General features: G+C 44.7%; 1 protein-coding gene across 4 annotated transcripts in view; it reads left to right on the top strand.

Annotated features, from left to right (window-relative positions):
* The window catches only part of LOC308077796 (inositol hexakisphosphate and diphosphoinositol-pentakisphosphate kinase 2-like), a 70107-nt gene that overhangs the window by 7406 nt on the left and 37999 nt on the right, over nucleotides 1-24702 (top strand). For all 4 annotated transcript variants that reach the window (XM_080418728.1, XM_080418727.1, XM_080418726.1 and 1 more), the window contains exons 5-11: nucleotides 146-300; nucleotides 596-697; nucleotides 7853-8014; nucleotides 9338-9459; nucleotides 11374-11475; nucleotides 18333-18419; nucleotides 21563-21638. In XM_080418728.1, coding sequence (XP_080274854.1) covers nucleotides 146-300; nucleotides 596-697; nucleotides 7853-8014; nucleotides 9338-9459; nucleotides 11374-11475; nucleotides 18333-18419; nucleotides 21563-21638 — 806 coding nt within the window. The remainder of the gene's footprint in view (nucleotides 1-145; nucleotides 301-595; nucleotides 698-7852; nucleotides 8015-9337; nucleotides 9460-11373; nucleotides 11476-18332; nucleotides 18420-21562; nucleotides 21639-24702) is intronic.

Below are 24702 nucleotides of genomic sequence, written 5' to 3'. Positions count from 1 at the left end.
ATGCATATATAAATGTATGTATATAAATGCATATATAAATGTATGTATATAAATGCATATATAAATGTATGTATATAAAGTCATATATAAATGTATGTATATAAAGTCATATATAAATGTATGTATATAAATGCATATATTTCAGAGTGTAACCTGGTAGAAGGAGAGGACCATGTAGAGGTGAATGGACAGATGTTTCAGAAACCCTTCGTAGAGAAGCCAGTGAGTGCAGAGGACCACAATGTTTACATCTACTACCCTACGTCTGCTGGAGGAGGCAGCCAGAGGCTGTTCAGAAAGGTACATCTACTACCTTAAACTACTACTACCTTAAACTACTACTACCTGAAACAGCTAGAGGAGGCAGACAGAGAATGTTCAGAAAGGTACATCTACTACCTTAAACTACTACTACTATAGTACTACAGATATATGTCTTCTTTGTGTGCTATATTGTAGATCATTTCTCTTCTTTGTGTGATGTATTTTAGATCATTTCTCTTCTTCGTTGAATCGTTTGTTGTATTGTAGATCATTTCTCTTCTTTGTGTGCTGTATTGTAGATCATTTCTCTTCTTTGTGTGTTGTGTTGTAGATTGGAAGTCGCAGCAGCGTTTACTCTCCTGAGAGCAACGTGAGGAAAACGGGATCCTACATTTATGAAGAGTTTATGCCCACCGATGGGACCGATGTCAAGGTAACTTCACTTATATTTACATCTATATTTATTGACTTTACCGATGGTACCGATGTCAGCGTAACTTAGCTTATACTACTACTACCCTAACCCTAACCCTTATACTACTACTACCCTAACCCTAACCCTTATACTACTACTACCCTAACCCTAACCCTTATACTACTACTACCCTAACCCTAACCCTAACCCTTATACTACTACTACCCTAACCCTAACCCTTATACTACTACTACCCTAACCCTAACCCTAACCCTTATACTACTACTACCCTAACCCTAACCCTTATACTACTACTACCCTAACCCTAACCATAACCCTTATACTACTACTACCCTAACCCTAACCCTTATACTACTACTACCCTAACCCTAACCCTTACACTACTACTACCCTAACCCTAACCCTTATACTACTACTACCCTAACCCTAACCCTTATACTACTACTACCCTAACCCTAACCCTTACACTACTACTACCCTAACCCTAACCATAACCCTTATACTACTACTACCCTAACCCTAACCCTTACACTACTACTACCCTAACCCTAACCCTTATACTACTACTACCCTAACCCTAACCCTTACACTACTACTACCCTAACCCTAACCCTTACACTACTACTACCCTAACCCTAACCCTTACACTACTACTACCCTAACCCTAACCCTTATACTACTACTACCCTAACCCTTACACTACTACTACCCTAACCCTAACCCTTATACTACTACTACCCTAACCCTAACCCTTATACTACTACTACCCTAACCCTAACCCTTACACTACTACTACCCTAACCCTAACCCTTATACTACTACTACCCTAACCCTAACCCTTATACTACTACTACCCTAACCCTTATACTACTACTACCCTAACCCTAACCCTAACCCTAACCCTTACACTACTACTACCCTAACCCTAACCCTTACACTACTACTACCCTAACCCTTATAATACTACTACCCTAACCCTAACCCTAACCCTAACCCTTATACTACTACTACCCTAACCCTAACCCTAACCCTAACCCTTACACTACTACTACCCTAACCCTAACCCTTACACTACTACTACCCTAACCCTAACCCTTATAATACTACTACCCTAACCCTAACCCTAACCCTTATACTACTACTACCCTAACCCTTATACTACTACTACCCTAACCCTAACTAATAATAATGATAAATCATTCAAGTTTTCTCTGGTTTACATACTTGCATACATCCTAACCATTGACATGAGCCCAAGATTTCATTGTATTTGATTGTATTCTTATCAAAGCAATAAGAACTGAAATGGGTTCTACTTCATTCCTACTGACCGCCAGAGGCAGTGTTTTCAACACCTGGATATCCATCACGCGCTCGCGTATGGGTCGAATATTAATACCAACAAAGTCACTCGTGACCTGTGTGCACGCACGCCACCTATATAGGGGCGGGGCACACAGCGTTCATCCTCTTTCATCTTTTCGCCTCCAAGAGCGTAGGTCGATACTTGCAGCTGCGCGTGAAGTTTCGTAACCAACACGGTTGGGGCTACGGACTACGGTCCGTCCTCCAGAGACTGCGTAGCCTGCTACCATGGAATTACGTTACCCCGTTTATAGGGGCTGTCGGAAAGGAACAAGGAAAAAAAAGGGAAAAAAAAGTGCGACGGTGAATGGAGTTAGCGGTTGCTTGCTAGCATTGGAGCTAACGACAATAACACCGTTGACTTTCCCCACTCCACCGTTGTTGTTGAACCTGGCACGGATAACTATGGAGCCATAGCTGTGCATTGGCGACGGTGAGTGCATGTATTGTGCTGTTTACAGACAAATAAAGTAAAAGAGGGGAAAGTATTCAGCGTTGAGGATGTATCCCATTCTGCCGCTTTGAGAAGACCGTCTCTCGCCTCGATGACACGACGGCGGTGGAGCCAGATTGACTGGTTAATGTGTCTCATAGAAGGTGTTCTTTCGCCTCGAGGAGACGACCAAGGCGTTAATGCGCGCAGTGGCAGATAACTGGGCTCCATTAAAGTACAAATACCTAAGCGAAATTGTACTTAAGTACAGTACTGAGTACATGTACTTAGTTACTTTACACCACTGTATGAGCGCTCTTCTGTGAATGTTTTTGCTGAAAGTGGTTCTCACTTTGACGCAGACATTCTATCTACCAGACATATGGCGCGTGTTAGCTTGATTGCTATCCGGCTCAGTCAGTGCACTGTCTACCTGCAAGTCTGTAGGTCCCTGGTTCAAACCCCAATTTAACCAGTCCAAATATAATTTAGCTGCAGCTAATAATGGACATCCATAGTGTGCTTCACTCTGTCGTTATTGGACGATATACTGTGTACCTATTACTACATGTACTTGGGCCGCGCTATGAGCTTGTAGATCTGCTATTTTTGAATAGCCCAAAGTGTAAATAATGCTTTTTAGCTCAAATCTAAAAATGACACAGTTCCAGGTCTTAATGGGATAAAAGAGGTCTCGCTGATCAATGACAGCTGACTTAAGCAGCATATATGCCAATACTGCCACTGTGTGTGCTTAACCTCACAGTTTGAGTGTGTATCATAGCTTGAGTGTGACTCGCTGCTGCTATTCAGGTTATACTGCTTTGTGCTTGGTAGTAAAATGGAATTATAATACTGGTATGGTTCAAGTGTGTCTTGCCTTGCCATCACTTGGTTTTCATACTGTGGGTACTTGACACATGACTTGACACTGTGGCTTGAGTGGTTGTCGCTCCTTGCTACGACAAAGTTACATATTAGTAACATTGTACTCTGGGTACTGATAATCAATAAGCTTTGTTTATTGGCAATGGATCCCCATTAGCTGCGGCAAAAAGGGAAACCAGCAGCTATTCTTCCTGGGGTCCAAGACAACATTAATTAACATTAATGGTAATTGTGTTAATTGTGTCCAAGACACAATACATTAACAAGTACATATGTACTTGACGCTGTAGCTTGAACGATTCTCGCTCTGTTGCTATGGCTACGTTACCAATAGCACAAGTGTATCTCACTCTGCTGCTGTTACCCACTAATACTGTGTGTACCTGGTACTCACTACTGCTATTCAACATATGCAGTATACTGTGAATACTGATATCGTAGCTTGAGTGTATGTCACTCTGCTGCTATCCAGATAATACTATGTGCTTGGTAGTGAAATTTTCTTAAAGAATTCTATATGACGATTGAAGTGTGTTTTGCTTTGCCACTTCTTGACTATCATACTGTGTCCTTGACACTGTAGCCTGAATGATTCTCGCTTTTGCTACGGCTACGTCATCAGTAGTATTGAGTGTCTCACTCTGTTGCTGTTGCCCATGGATTATTGCAACAATTGCTGGTCCCAGAAGGGAAGGTCCATTACTTGTGCCGGTCATGTCCTGACTATGGTGCCTGACACAGGCTATGGCTGTGAATATTTGGCTAATTGCAGCGGCATACTGCTGGCAGAAAGGTCGACTGGGTTGGCCTGGTTGGGGCGGATTTGCCTCCCACAGGGATGCTAGCATTGAGCCCTCTGGATGCTTTCTCAGCTAGAGGAATTGTCAGGATGACGAACTCTTGGCCACTGTATTGAAAGCAGTACATGGAAGTACAAATTCACAATACAAGGTCTACTAAATTGGAAAACTCATTAAGCACTGAGCTTGTTTAAGATGAGATCCCCATGCACACAAATCATGATGAGGCTGGACAGGGAAAAAGAAACAAGAAATAATGACTGACAGTCATGTTATACCAGCTGCATGCTGTATTTTGCATTTGTAAGCGCCACTGCGGCGTGCCCCCCCAATGGAATATACCCCTAGCATTGGGAGTGTGTCTCGGGGACTGCTTGTCAATCGACGAAAGAAGGGAAAAGGATTAGCGTTGAGAGTGCATCTCGCTCTGCCGCTTTGAGAAACCATGACGGGCGGCCCACCGCCATATAGCGTAAGCATTAGGAGTGTGTCTCGCTCCGCTACTGCTTGTCGCTGGAAGAAAGGAGTGGAAAGTATTAGCGTTGAGAGTGTGTCTCGCTCTGCCGCTTTTGGAGGGACCACGCCACTGCGGCGTGCGCCCACTGGAATATACCGCTGGCATTGGGAGTGTGTAGCTCCGCTACTGCTTGTCGCTGGACGAAAGCGTTGAGAGTACATAGCCCAGCTGGCCATATAACGGCTTGGCCTAAATGGATGCGTCCAACAACTATCGTCGTTGTACACCCTCGGTGCCGTACATCATGAGATTTGGCATGTGGGCCAGTTCCAGAACCTCTTACCAAGGACTGGTCAGCCATGGGGAGTACAGCCCAATATGGCCTAGACCTAAGGCTAGTGGTTGATGCCAACATTGCTTACTTTACTTACATTACCTTACTGTAAGTCGATCCGGATTAAGAGCGCCTGCTAAACGCCTAAACTATGAACATTGCTTCTCTGGTGGTGTCACTAGATGAAGCTGTTGAGCTGGATGACCGTTGCTCATGGCCACAGTTTTAGCTGGTCTGCTAACTAGAGCCATGCCACAGCGGCTGGAATGTGACGTATTGGACATTCCCTTGACTACCTCGCCCTGGCCCTCCGGCATGCGAGTGTTGATGCGCAGACACAGCGCCTATCCAGCGCCTATCCAGCGCCTATCCAGCGCCTATCCAGCGCCTATCCAGCGCCTACCCAGCGCCTACCCAGCGCCTACCCAGCGCCTATACAGCGCCTATCACTCTAGGCGGTTGCTTGCATGATTAGAGAATTGGCACTGTCTACTTTGGTAATGAGCCAGAGCCTCTGGGTGTCCCGGGTTTGACGCCAGGCCAGAAGTGGGTCAATGTGTGTCCCTGTCTGAGCCCCTAATTGCCCCATGAGCGCCGGAGAATGGCTGCTCACTGGTCCTAGTAGTTCTAGGATGGGTAAATAAATACAGCGGACAAATTTCACGCATGTACAAATGGGCATATATATTTGTGGCTTGGGCCTCGAACCCCAAGACTGCAACAGAATGGTGAGGGTCTCCAGCCAGTGTCGCTAATGCACTGGACCTGCGTGCAGTGCACCTGGCCCTCAGGATGTTTATGCCGTGTTCAATAACACAATATGTCAACAGTCTGCCTTCTGGGGCGCTTGACCCAGTCAGTCTCTGCAGGAGGCTTGGAAGCTCCTTTCGTGGACCTTGCCTCATCTTGCAAATTTCATAGCAATGCGCTTGTTGGGTGTACAGTCCAGGCTGCGGACTTGTTTCCCACTGGAAGCCTCTTGGATCCGATAGCAGTTCGGATCACGTGCATAGGTATGGCAGAGCGGTAGTACCGTTAGCCTTGAGGGCATAACGCGTTGTTGACTGTAGGTCTCCCTTCCGGGACAGACCAGTCCGTTACGGCAAGATGCTTTGGCCTACTGCAGCTTCTCAATGAAGTGCCTTGGCCTCTCCACAGAGACAAGATCTCCTGTCACAGTTAGGGGGGGAGGTGCATGTGGCATCCTCACTCCTAACCTTCGGCTGCGTCATTGACCACTGAAATTCAAAACTATTGTCCGAAAATTACTGGAGTTTTGTGCATCGTACACCAGGGCGTTGCACGCCAGCGAGTGTAGACTGTGCTCTAGTCGGGACAAGGGCCACTGCATAGGTTAGAGCGTTGCTCTGTGCTTATGCTGCCCTAGATATCTGCGGATGATGTTAGATGGAGGGTTCAGCCTCTCTACCATTGAGATGCTCTCCGCGTGTGGCCCCCACAGGTTGCATGGGTGCCTTCATGATGCTTGCCTGTGGTATTGGAAGCTTTGTCCCCAGCCGGTACATCGGGCTGCTCTCAGATGACTATCTGCTAGTACTCTTTGTCCTCACTGCTTCATCTGCAAAAGTGAGTAGATGGGCTTCATGCCCTGGCCATTGCCAGAGACTGTTAGAGTGGGATTCCGATGGGTCTGGGTTTACCATATGGCCGACCCCTCCTCACGTCCTCAGAGGCTTTCTGCATTTCACGTCAGCTAGCCTGTTGATTTGTTAGTTTGCTCCTCAACCAGAGGTGGAGCAACTGCATTCTAGTACCTGCCTATTGTGTCCCGTCCGGGCTCTGTGGCAGGACATAGCCGTGATGGCTGGAGTTTGGTTGTATTTGTCTGTGAGGAAGGGCACAGCTGTGCCTTGGCTTAATGGAGACTTTCATTGCTGCGTTCAGGCAAATGTACGTCTTCAGGGGGCCTCTAGGTTCCCCCAAGGCCTTTCTTGACTGTGGGTGTTGCCAGAGCCTCTCCCTCAGTGATACAGGCTTGGAGCAGGCCAGGAGATGCAGCCGATTGGGCTTCATCTTTCATGGGCTTTTGCCCGCTCCTATATATAGTCAACCTGGCCGTCTCGCATCCTGTGGCGACGGCTGTGGTGTTGTCTGTTTATTCTATCTGCAAACCGACTTCGGTAAGCGCAGATTCCTCGTGACTATGTTGGTATTAGTCATCCAGGTGTTGAAAACACTGCCTCTGGCGGTCAGTAGGAATGAAGTAGAACGAGAGTTATGCATATAACTAAGGTTCTACGAATTCCGGATGACCGCCAGAGTTGACTGTCACTCGGAATCTCATTCTCGACGAAAAGATTTCATGAGGATGAACGCTGTGTGCCCCGCCCCTATATAGGTGGCGTGCGTGCACACAGGTCACGAGTGACTTTGTTGGTATTAATATTCGACCCATACGCGAGCGCGTGATGGATATCCAGGTGTTGAAAACACTGCCTCTGGCGGTCATCCGGAATTCGTAGAACCTTAGTTATATGCATAACTCTCGTTTACATAAACACTGTTAACTCATTCACTGCCAGGTTTACATAAAACACTGTTAACTCATTCACTGCCAGGTTTACATAAAACACTGTTAACTCATTCACTGCCAGGTTTACATAAAACACTGTTAACTCATTCACTGCCAGAAATGAATTAATTAATTCATCCGTCATTCATATTCTCGGCGTATTTTTTGCCTTAAATTCGCCCGTAGGCCAACGTCCAAGTGACATTTATCAAAGGATCCTATACAGCCAATCCTTTGATAAATCTGACGGCTGAAACCGAGCGTCATTTAAATAACACTTAAATATTTTCCAAACGCCCCGATTTTACCACATGAAGAACGTTTATGTATATATGTCTATAGGTGTACACAGTGGGTCCAGACTACGCCCATGCAGAGGCCAGGAAGTCTCCAGCGCTGGACGGTAAGGTGGAGAGGGACAGCGAGGGGAAGGAGGTGCGCTATCCTGTCATTCTCAACGCCAGAGAGAAGCTCATCGCCTGGAAAGTCTGTCTGGCGTTCAAGGTAAAAACTAAACTAGCATCGTAGGATGATATTGCTGCTGTCGGGGGCAAACCTCCTACCTCCGTATTTCAACTTTTTTATTTTCTTTAATAAATCAGTGCTATTAAACACCCTTTACGTCTGTGTTTGGGTTTTACTAATATTGAACCTGTGAAAAGTATTAAAAAGCTCTTCTAGAGGAGAACCTGACAGAACTACGTATAAGGTTAGTTATGACAGCAATGATGTCATTTACTGACTCGATGCCCTACGATAGCGTAGCACAGCAGAGCAGGTGGGAACCCCAACACTAGTGTTGGGACTAACGCATTACAAGCGTAACGCGTTACGTGACGCAACTACTTTTTGCGGTAACTAATAACGTAACTAGTTACCTTTTCCCATTCAGTAACAGCGTTCTAGTTACTGTGATTTAAATGGGTGCGTTACCTGTGTTACATTATGTCATCCAACTGAACTGTTAACCCCTGCAGAGCTGCCTGTCGTCTAACTTACAGGCCGTGTGCTCTCACAGTAACATGGGAAAGTGAAAGTGATGATTGGTTAACATAGGGTCAAATGTCAGGGTAAGCCAATCAGAGACGGAGTTGGGTGGGTCTTGCCTTATGACGCACGCACACACGCACGCACGCACACACACACACACACACACAGTCTCAGCGACAGTGCAGCTTTAGTTTGCAGCTTGGAAATATAACCATTATTTTGAATTCGTGGAGATAAAGGACGTTAAAAATATTGTGGTCAAATGTGTCCTGTGTGCAGGACAGAAAACATTGTCCACATGGAGTAACAGCAGGGTTGGGAGGGTTACTTTTACCTGCTTATTACCCAATTTCTCCAATAAATAATCCTGAAGCGTATCCGCCTCCAGATTAGGGGAAAACCAAGTAGCGAACTTTTTACAAAATACAATTGTCATTGTTACCTAGAACCCTATTCTCTGCGTCTTTATTATTACATAATAGGTAAACATCAACTAGTCGACTACAAGGAGGTCAAATTTGTCAACTAGTAAGAATCACTAGTCGTGAAAGCCCTAGTACACACACACACAACTAGAAATGTTGGGAACCAACCTTTTAATGAGGTCTGTGTTGAAAAGCATTAAAGCTGTCTTTTAAAAATGTTTTCACTTATCTTTTCTCTACTAAAGCTATCATTCATATTTTCCCTACTAAAGCTATCATTCATATTTTCCCTACTAAAGCTATCATTCATATTTTCTCTACTAAAGCTATCATTCATATTTTCTCTACTAAAGCTATCATTCATCTTTTCTCTACTAAAGCTATCATTCATCTTTTCTTTCTTTCCTGATAGCAAACGGTCTGTGGGTTCGACTTGCTCCGCGCCAACGGTCAGTCGTACGTTTGTGACGTCAACGGTTTCAGCTTCGTCAAGAACTCCATGAAATACTACGATGACTGTGCAAAGATCCTGGGGTCAGTACTACTAGTAGTTCCAGACTCTATATAACATTCAGGAGGTGTAGTTCAGACTCTATATAACATTCAGGAGGTGTAGTTCCAGACTCTATATAACATTCAGGAGGTGTAGTTCAGACTCTATATAACATTCAGGAGGTGTAGTTCAGACTCTATATAACATTCAGGAGGTGTAGTTCAGACTCTATATAACATTCAGGAGGTGTAGTTCCAGACTCTATATAACATTCAGGAGGTGTAGTTCCAGACTCTATATAACATTCAGGAGGTGTAGTTCTAGACTCTATAACATTCAGGAGGTGTAGTTCTAGACTCTATATAACATTCAGGAGGTGTAGTTCTAGACTATATAACATTCAGGAGGTGTAGTTCCAGACTCTATATAACATTCAGGAGGTGTAGTTCTAGACTCTATATAACATTCAGGAGGTGTAGTTCTAGACTCTATATAACATTCAGGAGGTGTAGTTCTAGACTCTAAATAACATTCAGGAGGTGTAGTTCTAGACTATATAACATTCAGGAGGTGTAGTTCCAGACTCTATATAACATTCAGGAGGTGTAGTTCCAGACTCTATATAACATTCAGGAGGTGTAGTTCTAGACTATATAACATTCAGGAGGTGTAGTTCCAGACTCTATATAACATTCAGGAGGTGTAGTTCTAGACTCTATATAACATTCAGGAGGTGTAGTTCCAGACTCTATATAACATTCAGGAGGTGTAGTTCCAGACTCTATATAACATTCAGGAGGTGTAGTTCTAGACTATATAACATTCAGGAGGTGTAGTTCCAGACTCTATATAACATTCAGGAGGTGTAGTTCAGACTCTATATAACATTCAGGAGGTGTAGTTCCAGACTCTATATAACATTCAGGAGGTGTAGTTCCAGACTCTATATAACATTCAGGAGGTGTAGTTCCAGACTCTATATAACATTCAGGAGGTGTAGTTCCAGACTCTATATAACATTCAGGAGGTGTAGTTCTAGACTATATAACATTCAGGAGGTGTAGTTCCAGACTCTATATAACATTCAGGAGGTGTAGTTCAGACTCTATATAACATTCAGGAGGTGTAGTTCCAGACTCTATATAACATTCAGGAGGTGTAGTTCCAGACTCTATATAACATTCAGGAGGTGTAGTTCCAGACTCTATATAACATTCAGGAGGTGTAGTTCCAGACTCTATATAACATTCAGGAGGTGTAGTTCCAGACTCTATATAACATTCAGGAGGTGTAGTTCTAGACTCTATATAACATTCAGGAGGTGTAGTTCCAGACTCTATATAACATTCAGGAGGTGTAGTTCCAGACTCTATATAACATTCAGGAGGTGTAGTTCCAGACTCTATATAACATTCAGGAGGTGTAGTTCCAGACTCTATATAACATTCAGGAGGTGTAGTTCCAGACTCTATATAACATTCAGGAGGTGTAGTTCCAGACTCTATATAACATTCAGGAGGTGTAGTTCCAGACTCTATATAACATTCAGGAGGTGTAGTTCCAGACTCTATATAACATTCGGGAGGTGTAGTTCTAGACTATATAACATTCAGGAGGTGTAGTTCTAGACTCTAAATAACATTCAGGAGGTGTAGTTCTAGACTCTATATAACATTCAGGAGGTGTAGTTCCAGACTCTATATAACATTCAGGAGGTGTAGTTCTAGACTCTATATAACATTCAGGAGGTGTAGTTCCAGACTCTATATAACATTCAGGAGGTGTAGTTCCAGACTCTATATAACATTCAGGAGGTGTAGTTCCAGACTCTATATAACATTCAGGAGGTGTAGTTCCAGACTCTATATAACATTCTAATGTATCTCCAACAGATCATAATGTTCATATTTTCTCTACTGTAGAACATCATAAAGTTTACATTTGATCTCCTACAGAAACATCATCATGAGAGAACTGGCTCCACAGTTCCAGATCCCCTGGTCCATCCCTCTGGAGGCTGAAGACATTCCTATCGTCCCCACGACCTCTGGGACCATGTGAGTACCGTTAACCTTTAACCTCTGGGACCATGTGAGTACCGTTAACCTTTAACTTGTGGGACCATGTGAGTACCGTTAACCTTTAACCTCTGGGACCATGTGAGTACCGTTAACCTTTAACCTCTGGGACCATGTGAGTACCGTTAACCTTTAACCTGTGGGACCATGTGAGTACCGTTAACCTTTAACCTGTGGGACCATGTGAGTACCTAGTGTTAGGACCTGGCTCGTAGGCCATAACAAAAAGGAGGAAGACATAAAGCTTAGTTTAAAAGTGTATACAGTGCCATAGGAAAGTATTCACCCCCCTTCCCTTTTTCCACATTTTGTTATGCTACAGCCTTGGGTAAATAGATCTGGACGTCATCAACGTAGCAATGGAAGGAGATGTTATGTTTAGTGATAATGGACCGGGGGGGGGGGTAGCATATACAGCAGAAATAATATCCGGCCTAACACGGAACCCTGGGGAACCCCACATGTGAGGGGGGCAGAGGGTGATGAGAATTCCCCCCAATTTGACTGCAAAGGTCCTATCAGACAGGTTGGACTTGAACCAGGACAGGGCGGTGCCTGTGATACCAGCCTGGTGTTCAAGGCGTGACAGGACAAAATGTGGATGGCGGGGGTACCAGAATAAACAGTTACAATGAAATGGTTAAAAACCCTAAGGAGAGCCATCTCAGTACTGTGGCCTGGTTTAAAACCTGACTGGAATTTCTGGTGGAGGTTGTGGGTGATTCAAAATGACTGTAGTTAGGCGAAGACTACCTTCTCCAGAACTTTTGAAAGGAAAGGTAGCTGGGAGGTCTAAAACTAGATCAAACAGATGGATCAAGGTTTTTCTTTTTAAGAAGGGCTTTACCACAACGTGCTTGAAGGCAGCCGTGACACAACCTGGCATTATGAATCATGTTCTATGATATACATTATGAATCATGTTCTCTGATATACATTATGAATCATGTTCTATGATATACATTATGAATCATGTTCTACTTCATTCCTACTGACCGCCAGAGGCAGTGTTTTCAACACCTGGATATCATCGCGCGCTCGCGCATAGGTCGAATATTAATACCAACAAAGTCACTCGTGACCTGTGTGCACGCACGCCACCTATATAGGGGCGGGGCACACAGCGTTCATCCTCTTTCATCTTTTCGCCTCCAAAGCGTAGGTCGATACTTGCAGCTGCGCGTCAAAGTTTCGTAACCAACACGGTTGGGGCTACGGACTACGGTCCGTCCTCCAGAGACTGCGTAGCCTGCTACCATGGAATTACGTTACCCCGTTTATAGGGGCTGTCGGAAAGGAACAAGGAAAAAAAAAAAAAAGCATGCGAGATGCGACGGTGAATGGAGTTAGCGGCTGCTTGTAGCATTGGAGCTAACGACAATAACACCGTTAACTTTCCCCGCTCCACCGTTGTTGTTGAACCTGGCACAGGTAACTATGGAGCCATAGCTGTACATTGGCGACGGTGAGTGCATGTATTGTGCTGTTTACAGACAAATAAAGTAAAAGAGGGGAAAGTATTCAGCGTTGAGGATGTATCCCATTCTGCCGCTTTGAGAAGACCGTCTCTCGCCTCGAGGACACGACGGCGGTGGAGCCAGATTGACTGTTTAATGTGTCTCATAGAAGGTGTTCTTTCGCCTCGAGGAGACGACCAAGGCGTTAATGCGCGCAGTGGCAGATAACTAGGCTCCATTAAAGTACAAATACCTAAGCGAAATTGTACTTAAGTACAGTACTGAGTACATGTACTTAGTTACTTTACACCACTGTATGAGCGCTCTTCTGTGAATGTTTTTGCTGAAAGTGGTTCTCACTTTGACGCAGACATTCTATCTACCAGACATATGGCGCGTGTTAGCTTGATTGCTATCCGGCTCAGTCAGTACACTGTCTACCTGCAAGTCTGTAGGTCCCTGGTTCAAACCCCAATTTAACCAGTCCAAATATAATTTAGCTGCAGCTAATAAAGGACATCCATAGTGTGCTTCACTCTGTCGTTATTGGACGATATACTGTGTACCTATTAATACATGTACTTGGGCCGCGCTATGAGCTTGTAGATCTGCTATTTTTGAATAGCCCAAAGTGTAAATAATGCTTTTTAGCTCAAACCTAAAAATGACACAGTTCCAGGTCTTAATGGGATAAAAGAGGTCTCGCTGATCAATGACAGCTGACTTAAGCAGCATATATGCCAATACTGCCACTGTGTGTGCTTAACCTCACAGTTTGAGTGTGTATCATAGCTTGAGTGTGACTCGCTGCTGCTATTCAGGTTATACTGCTTTGTGCTTGGTAGTAAAATGGAATTATAATACTGGTATGGTTCAAGTGTGTCTTGCCTTGCCATCACTTGGTTTTCATACTGTGGGTACTTGACACATGACTTGACACTGTGGCTTGAGTGGTTGTCGCTCCTTGCTACGACAAAGTTACATATTAGTAACATTGTACTCTGGGTACTGATAATCAATAAGCTTTGTTTATTGGCAATGGATCCCCATTAGCTGCGGCAAAAAGGGAAACCAGCAGCTATTCTTCCGGGGGTCCAAGACAACATTAATTAACATTAATGTTAATTGTGTTAATTGTGTCCAAGACACAATACATTAACAAGTACATATGTACTTGACGCTGTAGCTTGAACGATTCTCGCTCTGTTGCTATGGCTACGTTACCAATAGCACAAGTGTATCTCACTCTGCTGCTGTTACCCACTAATACTGTGTGTACCTGGTACTCACTACTGCTATTCAACATATGCAGTATACTGTGAATACTGATGTCATAGCTTGAGGGTATGTCGCTCTGCTGCTATCCAGATAATACTATGTGCTTGGTAGTGAAATATTCTTAAAGAATTCTATATGACGATTGAAGTGTGTTTCGCTTTGCCACTTCTTGACTATCATACTGTGTCCTTGACACTGTAGCCTGAATGATTCTCGCTTTTGCTACGGCTACGTCATCAGTAGTATTGAGTGTCTCACTCTGTTGCTGTTGCCCATGGATTATTGCAACAATTGCTGGTCCCAGAAGGGAAGGTCCATTACTTGGGCCGGTCATGTCCTGACTATGGTGCCTGACACAGGCTATGGCTGTGAATGTTTGGCTAATTGCAGCGGCATACTGCTGGCAGAAAGGTCGACTGGGTTGGCCGTGGTTGTGGCTGATTTGCCTCCCACAGGGATGCTAGCATTGAGCCCTCAGGATGCTTTCTCAGCTAGAGGAATTGTCAGGATGACGAACTCTGGGCCACTGAATTGAAAGCAGTACATGGAAGTACAAATTCACAATACAAGGTCTACTAAATTGGAAAACTCATTAAGCACTGAGCTTGTTTAAGATGAGATCCCCATGCAGACAAATCATGATGAGGCTGGACAGGGAAAAAGAAACAAGAAATAATGACTGACAATCATGCTATACCAGCTGCATGCTGTATTTTGCATTTGTAAGCGCCACTGCGGCGTGCCCCCCCAATGGAATATACCCCTAGCATTGGGAGTGTGTCTCGGGGACTGCTTGTCAATCGACAAAAGAAGGGAAAAGGATTAGCGTTGAGAGTGCATCTCGCTCTGCCGCTTTGAGAAACCATGACGGGCGGCCCACCGCCATATAGCGTAAGCATTAGGAGTGTGTCTCGCTCCGCTACTGCTTGTCGCTGGAAGAAAGGAGTGGAAAGTATTAGCGTTGAGAGTGTGTCTCGCTCTGCCGCTTTTGGAGGGACCACGCCACTGCGGCGTGCGCCCACTGGAATATACCGCTGGCATTGGGAGTGTGTAGCTCCGCTACTGCTTGTCGCTGGACGAAAGCGTTGAGAGTACATAGCCCAGCTGGCCATATAACGGCTTGGCCTAAATGGATGCGTCCAACAACTATCGTCGTTGTACACCCTCGGTGCCGTACATCATGAGATTTGGCATGTGGGCCAGTTCCAGAACCTCTTACCAAGGACTGGTCAGCCATGGGGAGTACAGCCCAATATGGCCTAGACCTAAGGCTAGTGGTTGATGCCAACATTGCTTACTTTACTTACATTACCTTACTGTAAGTCGATCCGGGTTAAGAGCGCCTGCTAAACGCCTAAACTGTGAACATTGCTTCTCTGGTGGTGTCACTAGATGAAGCTGTTGAGCTGGATGACCGTTGCTCATGGCCACAGTTTTAGCTGGTCTGCTAACTAGAGCCATGCCACAGCGGCTGGAATGTGACGTATTGGACATTCCCTTGACTACCTCGCCCTGGCCCTCCGGCATGCGAGTGTTGATGCGCAGACACAGCGCCTATCCAGCGCCTATCCAGCGCCTATCCAGCGCCTATCCAGCGCCTATCCAGCGCCTACCCAGCGCCTATACAGCGCCTATCAATCTAGGCGTTTGCTTGCATGATTAGAGAATTGGCACTGTTTACTTTGGTAATGAGCCAGAGCCTCTGGGTGTCCCGGGTTCGACACCAGGCCAGAAGTGGGTCGATGTGTGTCCCTGTCTGAGCCCCTAATTGCCCCATGAGCGCCAGAGAATGGCTGCTCACTGCTCCTAGTAGTTCTAGGATGGGTAAATAAATACAGCGGACAAATTTCACGCATGTACAAATGGGCATGTATATTTGTGGCTTGGGCCTCAAACCCCAAGACTGCAACAGAATGGTGAGGGTCTCCAGCCAGTGTCGCTAATGCACTGGACCTGCGTGCAGTGCACCTGGCCCTCAGGATGTTTATGCCGTGTTCAATAACACAATATGTCAACAGTCTGCCTTCTGGGGCGCTTGACCCAGTCAGTCTCTGCAGGAGGCTTGGAAGCTCCTTTCGTGGACCTTGCCTCATCTTGCAAATTTCATAGCAATGCGCTTGTTGGGTGTACAGTCCAGGCTGCGGACTTGTTTCCCACTGGAAGCCTCTTGGATCCGATAGCAGTTCGGATCACGTGCATAGGTATGGCAGAGCGGTAGTACCGTTAGCCTTGAGGGCATAACGCGTTGTTGACTGTAGGTCTCCCTTCCGGGACAGACCAGTCCGTTACGGCAAGATGCTTTGGCCTACTGCAGCTTCTCAATGAAGTGCCTTGGCCTCTCCACAGAGACAAGATCTCCTGTCACAGTTAGGGGGGGAGGTGCATGGGGCATCCTCACTCCTAACCTTCGGCTGCGTCATTGACCACTGAAATTCAAAACTATTGTCCAAAAATTACTGGATTTTTGTGCATCGTACACCAGGGCGTTGCACGCCAGCGAGTGTAGACTGTGCTCTAGTCGGGACAAGGGCCACGGCATAGGTTGGAGCGTTGCTCTGTGCTTATGCTGCCCTAGATATCTGCGGATGATGTTAGAGGGTTCAGCCTCTCTACCATTGAGATGCTCTCCGCGTGTGGCCCCCACAGGTTGCATGGGTGCCTTCATGATGCTTGCCTGTGGTATTGGAAGCTTTGTCCCCAGCCGGTACATCGGGCTGCTCTCAGATGACTATCTGCTAGTACTCTTTGTCCTCACTGCTCCATCTGCAAAAGTGAGTAGATGGGCTTCATGCCCTGGCCATTGCCAGAGACTGTTAGAGTGGGATTCCGATGGGTCTGGGTTTACCATATGGCCGACCCCTCCTTACGTCCTCAGAGGCTTTCTGCATTTCACGTCAGCTAGCCTGTTGATTTGTTAGTTTGCTCCTCAACCAGAGGTGGAGCAACTGCATTCTAGTACCTGCCTATTGTGTCCCGTCCGGGCTCTGTGGCAGGACATAGCCGTGATGGCTGGAGTTTGGTTGTATTTGTCTGGGAGGAAGGGCACAGCTGTGCCTTGGCTTAAGGGAGACTTTCATTGCTGCGTTCAGGCAAATGTACGTCTTCAGGGGGCCTCCAGGTTCCCCCAAGGCCTTTCTTGACCGCGGGGGTTGCCAGAGCCTCTCCCTCAGTGATACAGGCTTGGAGCAGGCCAGGAGATGCAGCCGAATGAGCTTCATCTTTCATGGGCTTTTGCCCGCTCCTATATATAGTCAACCTGGCCGTCTCGCATCCTGTGGCGACGGCTGTGGTGTTGTCTGTTTATTCTATCTGCAAACCGACTTCGGTAAGCGCAGATTCCTCGTGACTATGTTGGTATTAGTCATCCAGGTGTTGAAAACACTGCCTCTGGCGGTCAGTAGGAATGAAGTAGAACGAGAGTTATGCATATAACTAAGGTTCTACGAATTCCGGATGACCGCCAGAGTTGACTGTCACTCGGAATCTCGTTCTCGACGAAAAGATTTCATGAGGATGAACGCTGTGTGCCCCGCCCCTATATAGGTGGCGTGCGTGCACACAGGTCACGAGTGACTTTGTTGGTATTAATATTCGACCTATGCGCGAGCGCGCGATGATATCCAGGTGTTGAAAACACTGCCTCTGGCGGTCATCCGGAATTCGTAGAACCTTAGTTATATGCATAACTCTCGTTCTATGATATACATTATGAATCATGTTCTATGATATACATTATGAATCATGTTCTATGATATACATTATGAATCATGTTCTATGATATACATTATGAATCATGTTCTATGATATACATTATGAATCATGTTCTATGATATACATTATGAATCATGTTCTACACATGATATCCAAATCACTCCTCTACTCAAAAAGCACTCTCTGTGGAAACGAGCCTCCAGCCTTTCACTCCACACAAATAACACATTTTCAAAAGGAAAAAAGAGTAAAAGATTTTTTTCGTTTGAATATCTGTCATTTGTAGTCGTACAACCCTGTTGAGTTGTTCAGCAAAGCAGTGTCTGTTCTATCGACCTGCCTGCTGTCACATTTAGTTCATTACATTTGACTGCATTTGTTCCTACTCAGGATGGAGTTGCGATGTGTCATTGCCGTCATTCGCCATGGAGACAGAACTCCCAAGCAGAAAATGAAGATGGAGGTTCGACACCAGAGGTGACGTCCTTAAACCAACTTACTGCACTTCACTCTAGTCCTTAAACATCTACACTTCACTCTAGTCCTTAAACCAACTACACTTCACTCTAGTCCTTAAACCATCTACACTTCACTCTAGTCCTTAAACCAACTTACTGCACTTCACTCTAGTCCTTAAACCATCTACACTTCACTCTAGTCCTTAGACCATCTGCACTTCACTCTAGTCCTTAAACCAACTACGCTTCACTCTAGTCCTTAAACCGACTTACTGCACTTCACTCTAGTCCTTAAACCAACTTACTGCACTTCACTCTAGTCCTTAAACCAACTACACTTCACTCTAGTCCTTAAACCATCTGCACTTCACTCTAGTCCTTAAACCAACTACACTTCACTCTAGTCCTTAAACCGACTTACTGCACTTCACTCTAGTCCTTAAACCAACTTACTGCACTTCACTCTAGTCCTTAAACCAACTACACTTCACTCTAGTCCTTAAACCATCTACACTTCACTCTAGTCCTTAAACCAACTTACTGCACTTCACTCTATTTGTTAAACCAACTACACTTCACTCTGGTCCTTAAACCAACTTACTGCACTTCACTCTAGTCCTTAAACCATCTACACCTCACTCTATTCCTTAAACCATCTACACTTCACTCTAGTCCTTAAACCATCTACACTTCACTCTAGTCCTTAAACCATCTACACTTCACTCTAGTCCTTAAACCAACTTACTGCACTTCACTCTATTTGTTAAACCAACTACACTTCACTCTGGTCCTTAAACCAACTTACTGCACTTCACTCTAGTCCTTAAACCATCTACACTTCACTCTAGTCCTTAAACCGACTTACTGCACTTCACTCTATTTGTTAAACCAACTACACTTCACTCTGGTCCTTAAACCAACTTACTGCACTTCACTCTAGTCCTTAAACCATCTACACTTCACTCTATTCCTTAAACCATCTACACTTCACTCTATTCCTTAAACCATCTACACTTCACTCTAGTCCTTAAACCGACTTACTGCACTTCACTCTATTTGTTAAACCAACTACACTTCACTCTGGTCCTTAAACCAACTTACTGCACTTCACTCTAGTCCTTAAACCATCTACACTTCACTCTATTCCTTAAACCAACTTACTGCACTTCACTCTATTCCTTAAACCATCTACACTTCACTCTATTCCTTAAACCATCTGCACTTCACTCTAGTCCTTAAACCGACTTACTGCACTTCACTCTAGTCCTTAAACCAACTTACTGCACTTCACTCTATTTGTTAAACCAACTACACTTCACTCTGGTCCTTAAACCAACTTACTGCACTTCACTCTAGTCCTTAAACCATCTACACTTCACTCTATTCCTTAAACCATCTACACTTCACTCTATTCCTTAAACCATCTACACTTCACTCTAGTCCTTAAACCAACTTACTGCACTTCACTCTATTTGTTAAACCAACTACACTTCACTCTGGTCCTTAAACCAACTTACTGCACTTCACTCTAGTCCTTAAACCATCTACACTTCACTCTATTCCTTAAACCAACTTACTGCACTTCACTCTATTCCTTAAACCATCTACACTTCACTCTATTCCTTAAACCATCTGCACTTCACTCTAGTCCTTAAACCGACTTACTGCACTTCACTCTAGTCCTTAAACCAACTTACTGCACTTCACTCTATTTGTTAAACCAACTACACTTCACTCTGGTCCTTAAACCAACTTACTGCACTTCACTCTAGTCCTTAAACCATCTACACCTCACTCTATTCCTTAAACCAACTACACTTCACTCTAGTCCTTAAACCATCTACACTTCACTCTATTCCTTAAACCATCTACACTTCACTCTATTCCTTAAACCAACTACACTTCACTCTGGTCCTTAAACCAACTTACTGCACTTCACTCTATTCCTTAAACCATCTACACTTCACTCTATTCCTTAAACCAACTACACTTCACTCTAGTCCTTAAACCAACTACACTTCACTCTATTCCTTAAACCATCTACACTTCACTCTATTCCTTAAACCAACTACACTTCACTCTGGTCCTTAAACCAACTTACTGCACTTCACTCTATTCCTTAAACCATCTACACTTCACTCTATTCCTTAAACCAACTACACTTCACTCTAGTCCTTAAACCATCTACACTTCACTCTATTCCTTAAACCATCTACACTTCACTCTATTCCTTAAACCATCTACACTTCACTCTAGTCCTTAAACCATCTACACTTCACTCTATTCCTTAAACCAACTTACTGCACTTCACTCTAGTCCTTAAACCATCTACACTTCACTCTAGTCCTTAAACCAACTTACTACACTTCACTCTAGTCCTTAAACCAACTTACTGCACTTCACTCTATTCGTTAAACCAATTACACTTCACTCTAGTCCTTAAACCAACTTACTGCACTTCACTCTAGTCCTTAAACCATCTACACTTCACTCTAGTCCTTAAACCAACTTACTGCACTTCACTCTAGTCCTTAAACCATCTACACTTCACTCTAGTCCTTAAACTAACTTACTGCACTTCACTCTAGTCCTTAAACTAACTTACTGCACTTCACTCTAGTCCTTAAACTAACTGCACTTCACTCTAGTCCTTAAACCATCTACACTTCACTCTAGTCCTTAAACCAAATTACTGCACTTCACTCTAGTCCTTAAACTAACTACACCTCACTCTAGTCCTTCACTGCACTTCACTCTAGTCGGTATAGACCCCGCCTACTATATCTGGTCATTTGACACACACACACACACACGCACATATCCGTATCCGATCCAGACCGGTCCAGCAACTTCCAAAGCAAAATGATCACTGTCTTAACGTGTAAAACATAACATTAACCTAACATTAACATCAAAGACAACTAATGTTTACATTAAATTGATATAAAACAAAAAGATTGGACTCAGGCAATCGTAACAAAAATAAGCTTTTATTTCTAGGTGCGGTTAAATAAAGTAGTATGTAGCTTTGTCATTCATGGACCTAAAGGAAGAACAGGTGATTTCTCTCATAACTGTTTGTCTTTATTCATGTTGCTGTCTGTCTGTCTGTCTGTCTGTCTGTCTGTCTGTCTGTCTGTCTGTCTGTCTTTCCTCCTCCAGGTTCTTCGATCTCTTTGAGAAATGTGACGGATACAAAAGTGGAAAACTGAAGTTAAAAAAGCCAAAACAGTTACAAGTTAGTACATTTTGGTTATTATTATTGTTATTATTATTATTATTATTATTATTATTATTATTATTATTATTATTACATACAGCAGTACTGACTCCACTGTGAGGGTCCATGTCTCAGCCCCATACAGCAGTACTGACTCCACTGTGAGGGTCCATGTCTCATACAACAGTACTGACTCCACTGTGAGGGTCCATGTCTCAGCCCCATACAACAGTACTGACTCCACTGTGAGGGTCCATGTCTCAGCCCCATACAGCAGTACTGACTCCACTGTGAGGGTCCATGTCTCATACAACAGTACTGACTCCACTGTGAGGGTCCATGTCTCAGCCCCATACAGCAGTACTGACTCCACTGTGAGGGTCCATGTATCAGCTCCATACAGTAGTACTGACTCCACTGTGAGGGTCCATGTCTCAGCCCCATACAGCAGTACTGACTCCACTGTGAGGGTCCATGTCTCATACAACAGTACTGACTCCACTGTGAGGGTCCATGTCTCAGCCCCATACAGCAGTACTGACTCCACTGTGAGGGTCCATGTCTCAGCCCCATACAGCAGTACTGACTCCACTGTGAGGGTCCATGTCTCATACAACAGTACTGACTCCACTGTGAGGGTCCATGTCTCAGCTCCATACAGCAGTACTGACTCCACTGTGAGGGTCCATGTCTCAGCCCCATACAGCAGTACTGACTCCACTGTGAGGGTCCATGTCTCATACAACAGTACTGACTCCACTGTGAGGGTCCATGTCTCAGCCCCATACAGCAGTACTGACTCCACTGTGAGGGTCCATGTCTCATACAACAGTACTGACTCCACTGTGAGGGTCCATGTCTCAGCTCCATACAGCAGTACTGACTCCACTGTGAGGGTCCTTGTCTCAGCCCCATACAGCAGTACTGACTCCACTGTGAGGGTCCATGTCTCATACAACAGTACTGACTCCACTGTGAGGGTCCATGTCTCAGCTCCATACAGCAGTACTGACTCCACTGTGAGGGTCCTTGTCTCAGCTCCATACAGTAGTACTGACTCCACTGTGAGGGTCCATGTCTCAGCTCCATACAGCAGTACTGACTCCACTGTGAGGGTCCATGTCTCAGCTCCATACAGCAGTACTGACTCCACTGTGAGGGTCCTTGTCTCAGCTCCATACAGCAGTACTGACTCCACTGTGAGGGTCCATGTCTCAGCTCCATACAGCAGTACTGACTCCACTGTGAGGGTCCATGTCTCAGCTCCATACAGCAGTACTGACTCCACTGTGAGGGTCCATGTCTCAGCTCCATACAGCAGTACTGACTAGGGTTTAACATTTTCCGGGAAATAGCTAATTTTAATTCCCGGGAATTTTCAGACCTTTTCCCGGGCTTCCCGGGAATTCCCGTTAAAGGGTAAAAAAAAAAGAAAAGTACCCACTAAAATGCATTTATATGTAGATACTTAAATAGCCAATTTTATATTGAGGTGCCCAAATGTCCCTATTGTGTCCACCTATGAACTTGCACTAATAATGACTTAAGTTGATTTTTTAAATCATATAAATATAATATATAAATATAATATAGTGCCCTGGCGGAGATCTTCTGTTGCGCAGCAGCGGGTGAAGACAATTAACTTAAACGAGGAGCTGCGCTGTGCACCCAACACGCACTCAAACAATGTCAAACTCTAGCTGCTGAAATAAACGTTCCATTTGTATCATTATTGACAAGAGAATTTGCAAAAGGATTATTTATTTATTGTCCATCAGAGCGCCGGTGAGGTCACAGCTTATCTCTACTTTTGTAGGATATTGATTTATTTGATAGCCTAAACTTGTAATTTGTTTGCAGTTATTAATTTATATTAGGCTACTTGCTGGATATTAAGACTCCATTTTGGGATGTTGGCTGTATGTTGTCAAATGTATTAATCTATATTTTGTTGTTGATCAAATGTCGGGTTTTGTAGTGTGATTTTGATGTGCACATGCATGCGCTGCCACTGACAATCAATGAGACAGACAGCTGTTGTGCAGTTCACTTGTTCTACTGGGTAGTTCTAGTAAAATGGTAGTTTGAACGTTCTAAAATGCAAGTGTAGGTAGGGTAGGCTACATTAATGATGATAAAAAAATCGGACCACCGACCACATCGGTCTAATTCTCTCCCTCTCTCTCTCTCTCTCTCTCTCTCTCGCACGCGCTCTCTCTTGCTCTCTCTCTCTCTCCAGTCTCTCCTCTCTCTCTATCAAAAGCATTGCTTGGCTTGCGCGCATTTTAAGCTGGAATATAGGCTCGAAATCAAACCTACCCACTGTTTATGCAGCGTTTCACTTGATGTTGAATCTCAACTAGTCAACTGGTGTCTACCGTTTGACAGCAGAGGAAACGGTGAAATCAGCGTGCGCAGGGCAGGGCATCACGGCCACTTGTGTTTTATTTTGTTCATTACTGTTACAGTGCGTCCCATATTGGTTCTCACAACGGGACGATGGGACCCTGCCTTGGTCGGCAACGCGGCAAGTAACTTGGCTAATTATAATAGTAATTCCTCCGCGCTGTAGATAGGCCTTTCTACTAATTAGTATTCATTTCTAACAAGAAAAAAAAAAAACGGGATCCCGGGAACCCAAGTCAGTTCCCGGGATGGTAAATAACCTCGGGATTCCCGGGATTCCCGCATCCCGGGATTCCCGGTGTTAAACCCTAGTACTGACGCCACTGTGAGGGTCCATGTCTCAGCTCCATACAGCAGTACTGACTCCACTGTGAGGGTCCATGTCTCAGCCCCATACAGCAGTACTGACTCCACTGTGAGGGTCCATGTCTCAGCTCCATACAGCAGTACTGACTCCACTGTGAGGGTCCATGTCTCAGCTCCATACAGCAGTACTGACTCCACTGTGAGGGTCCATGTCTCATACAGCAGTACTGACTCCACTGTGAGGGTCCATGTCTCATACAGCAGTACTGACTCCACTGTGAGGGTCCATGTCTCATACAGCAGTACTGACTCCACTGTGAGGGTCCATGTCTCATACAGCAGTACTGACTCCACTGTGAGGGTCCATGTC

Source organism: Gymnoscopelus braueri (genome assembly GCF_963280865.1).
Source record: "Gymnoscopelus braueri genome assembly, chromosome: 22".
In the NCBI taxonomy this organism is placed as follows: Eukaryota; Metazoa; Chordata; class Actinopteri; order Myctophiformes; family Myctophidae; genus Gymnoscopelus; species Gymnoscopelus braueri.
The sequence above is the reverse complement of the archived record's forward strand: the minus strand, read 5'-3'. Positions and strand labels throughout refer to the sequence as shown.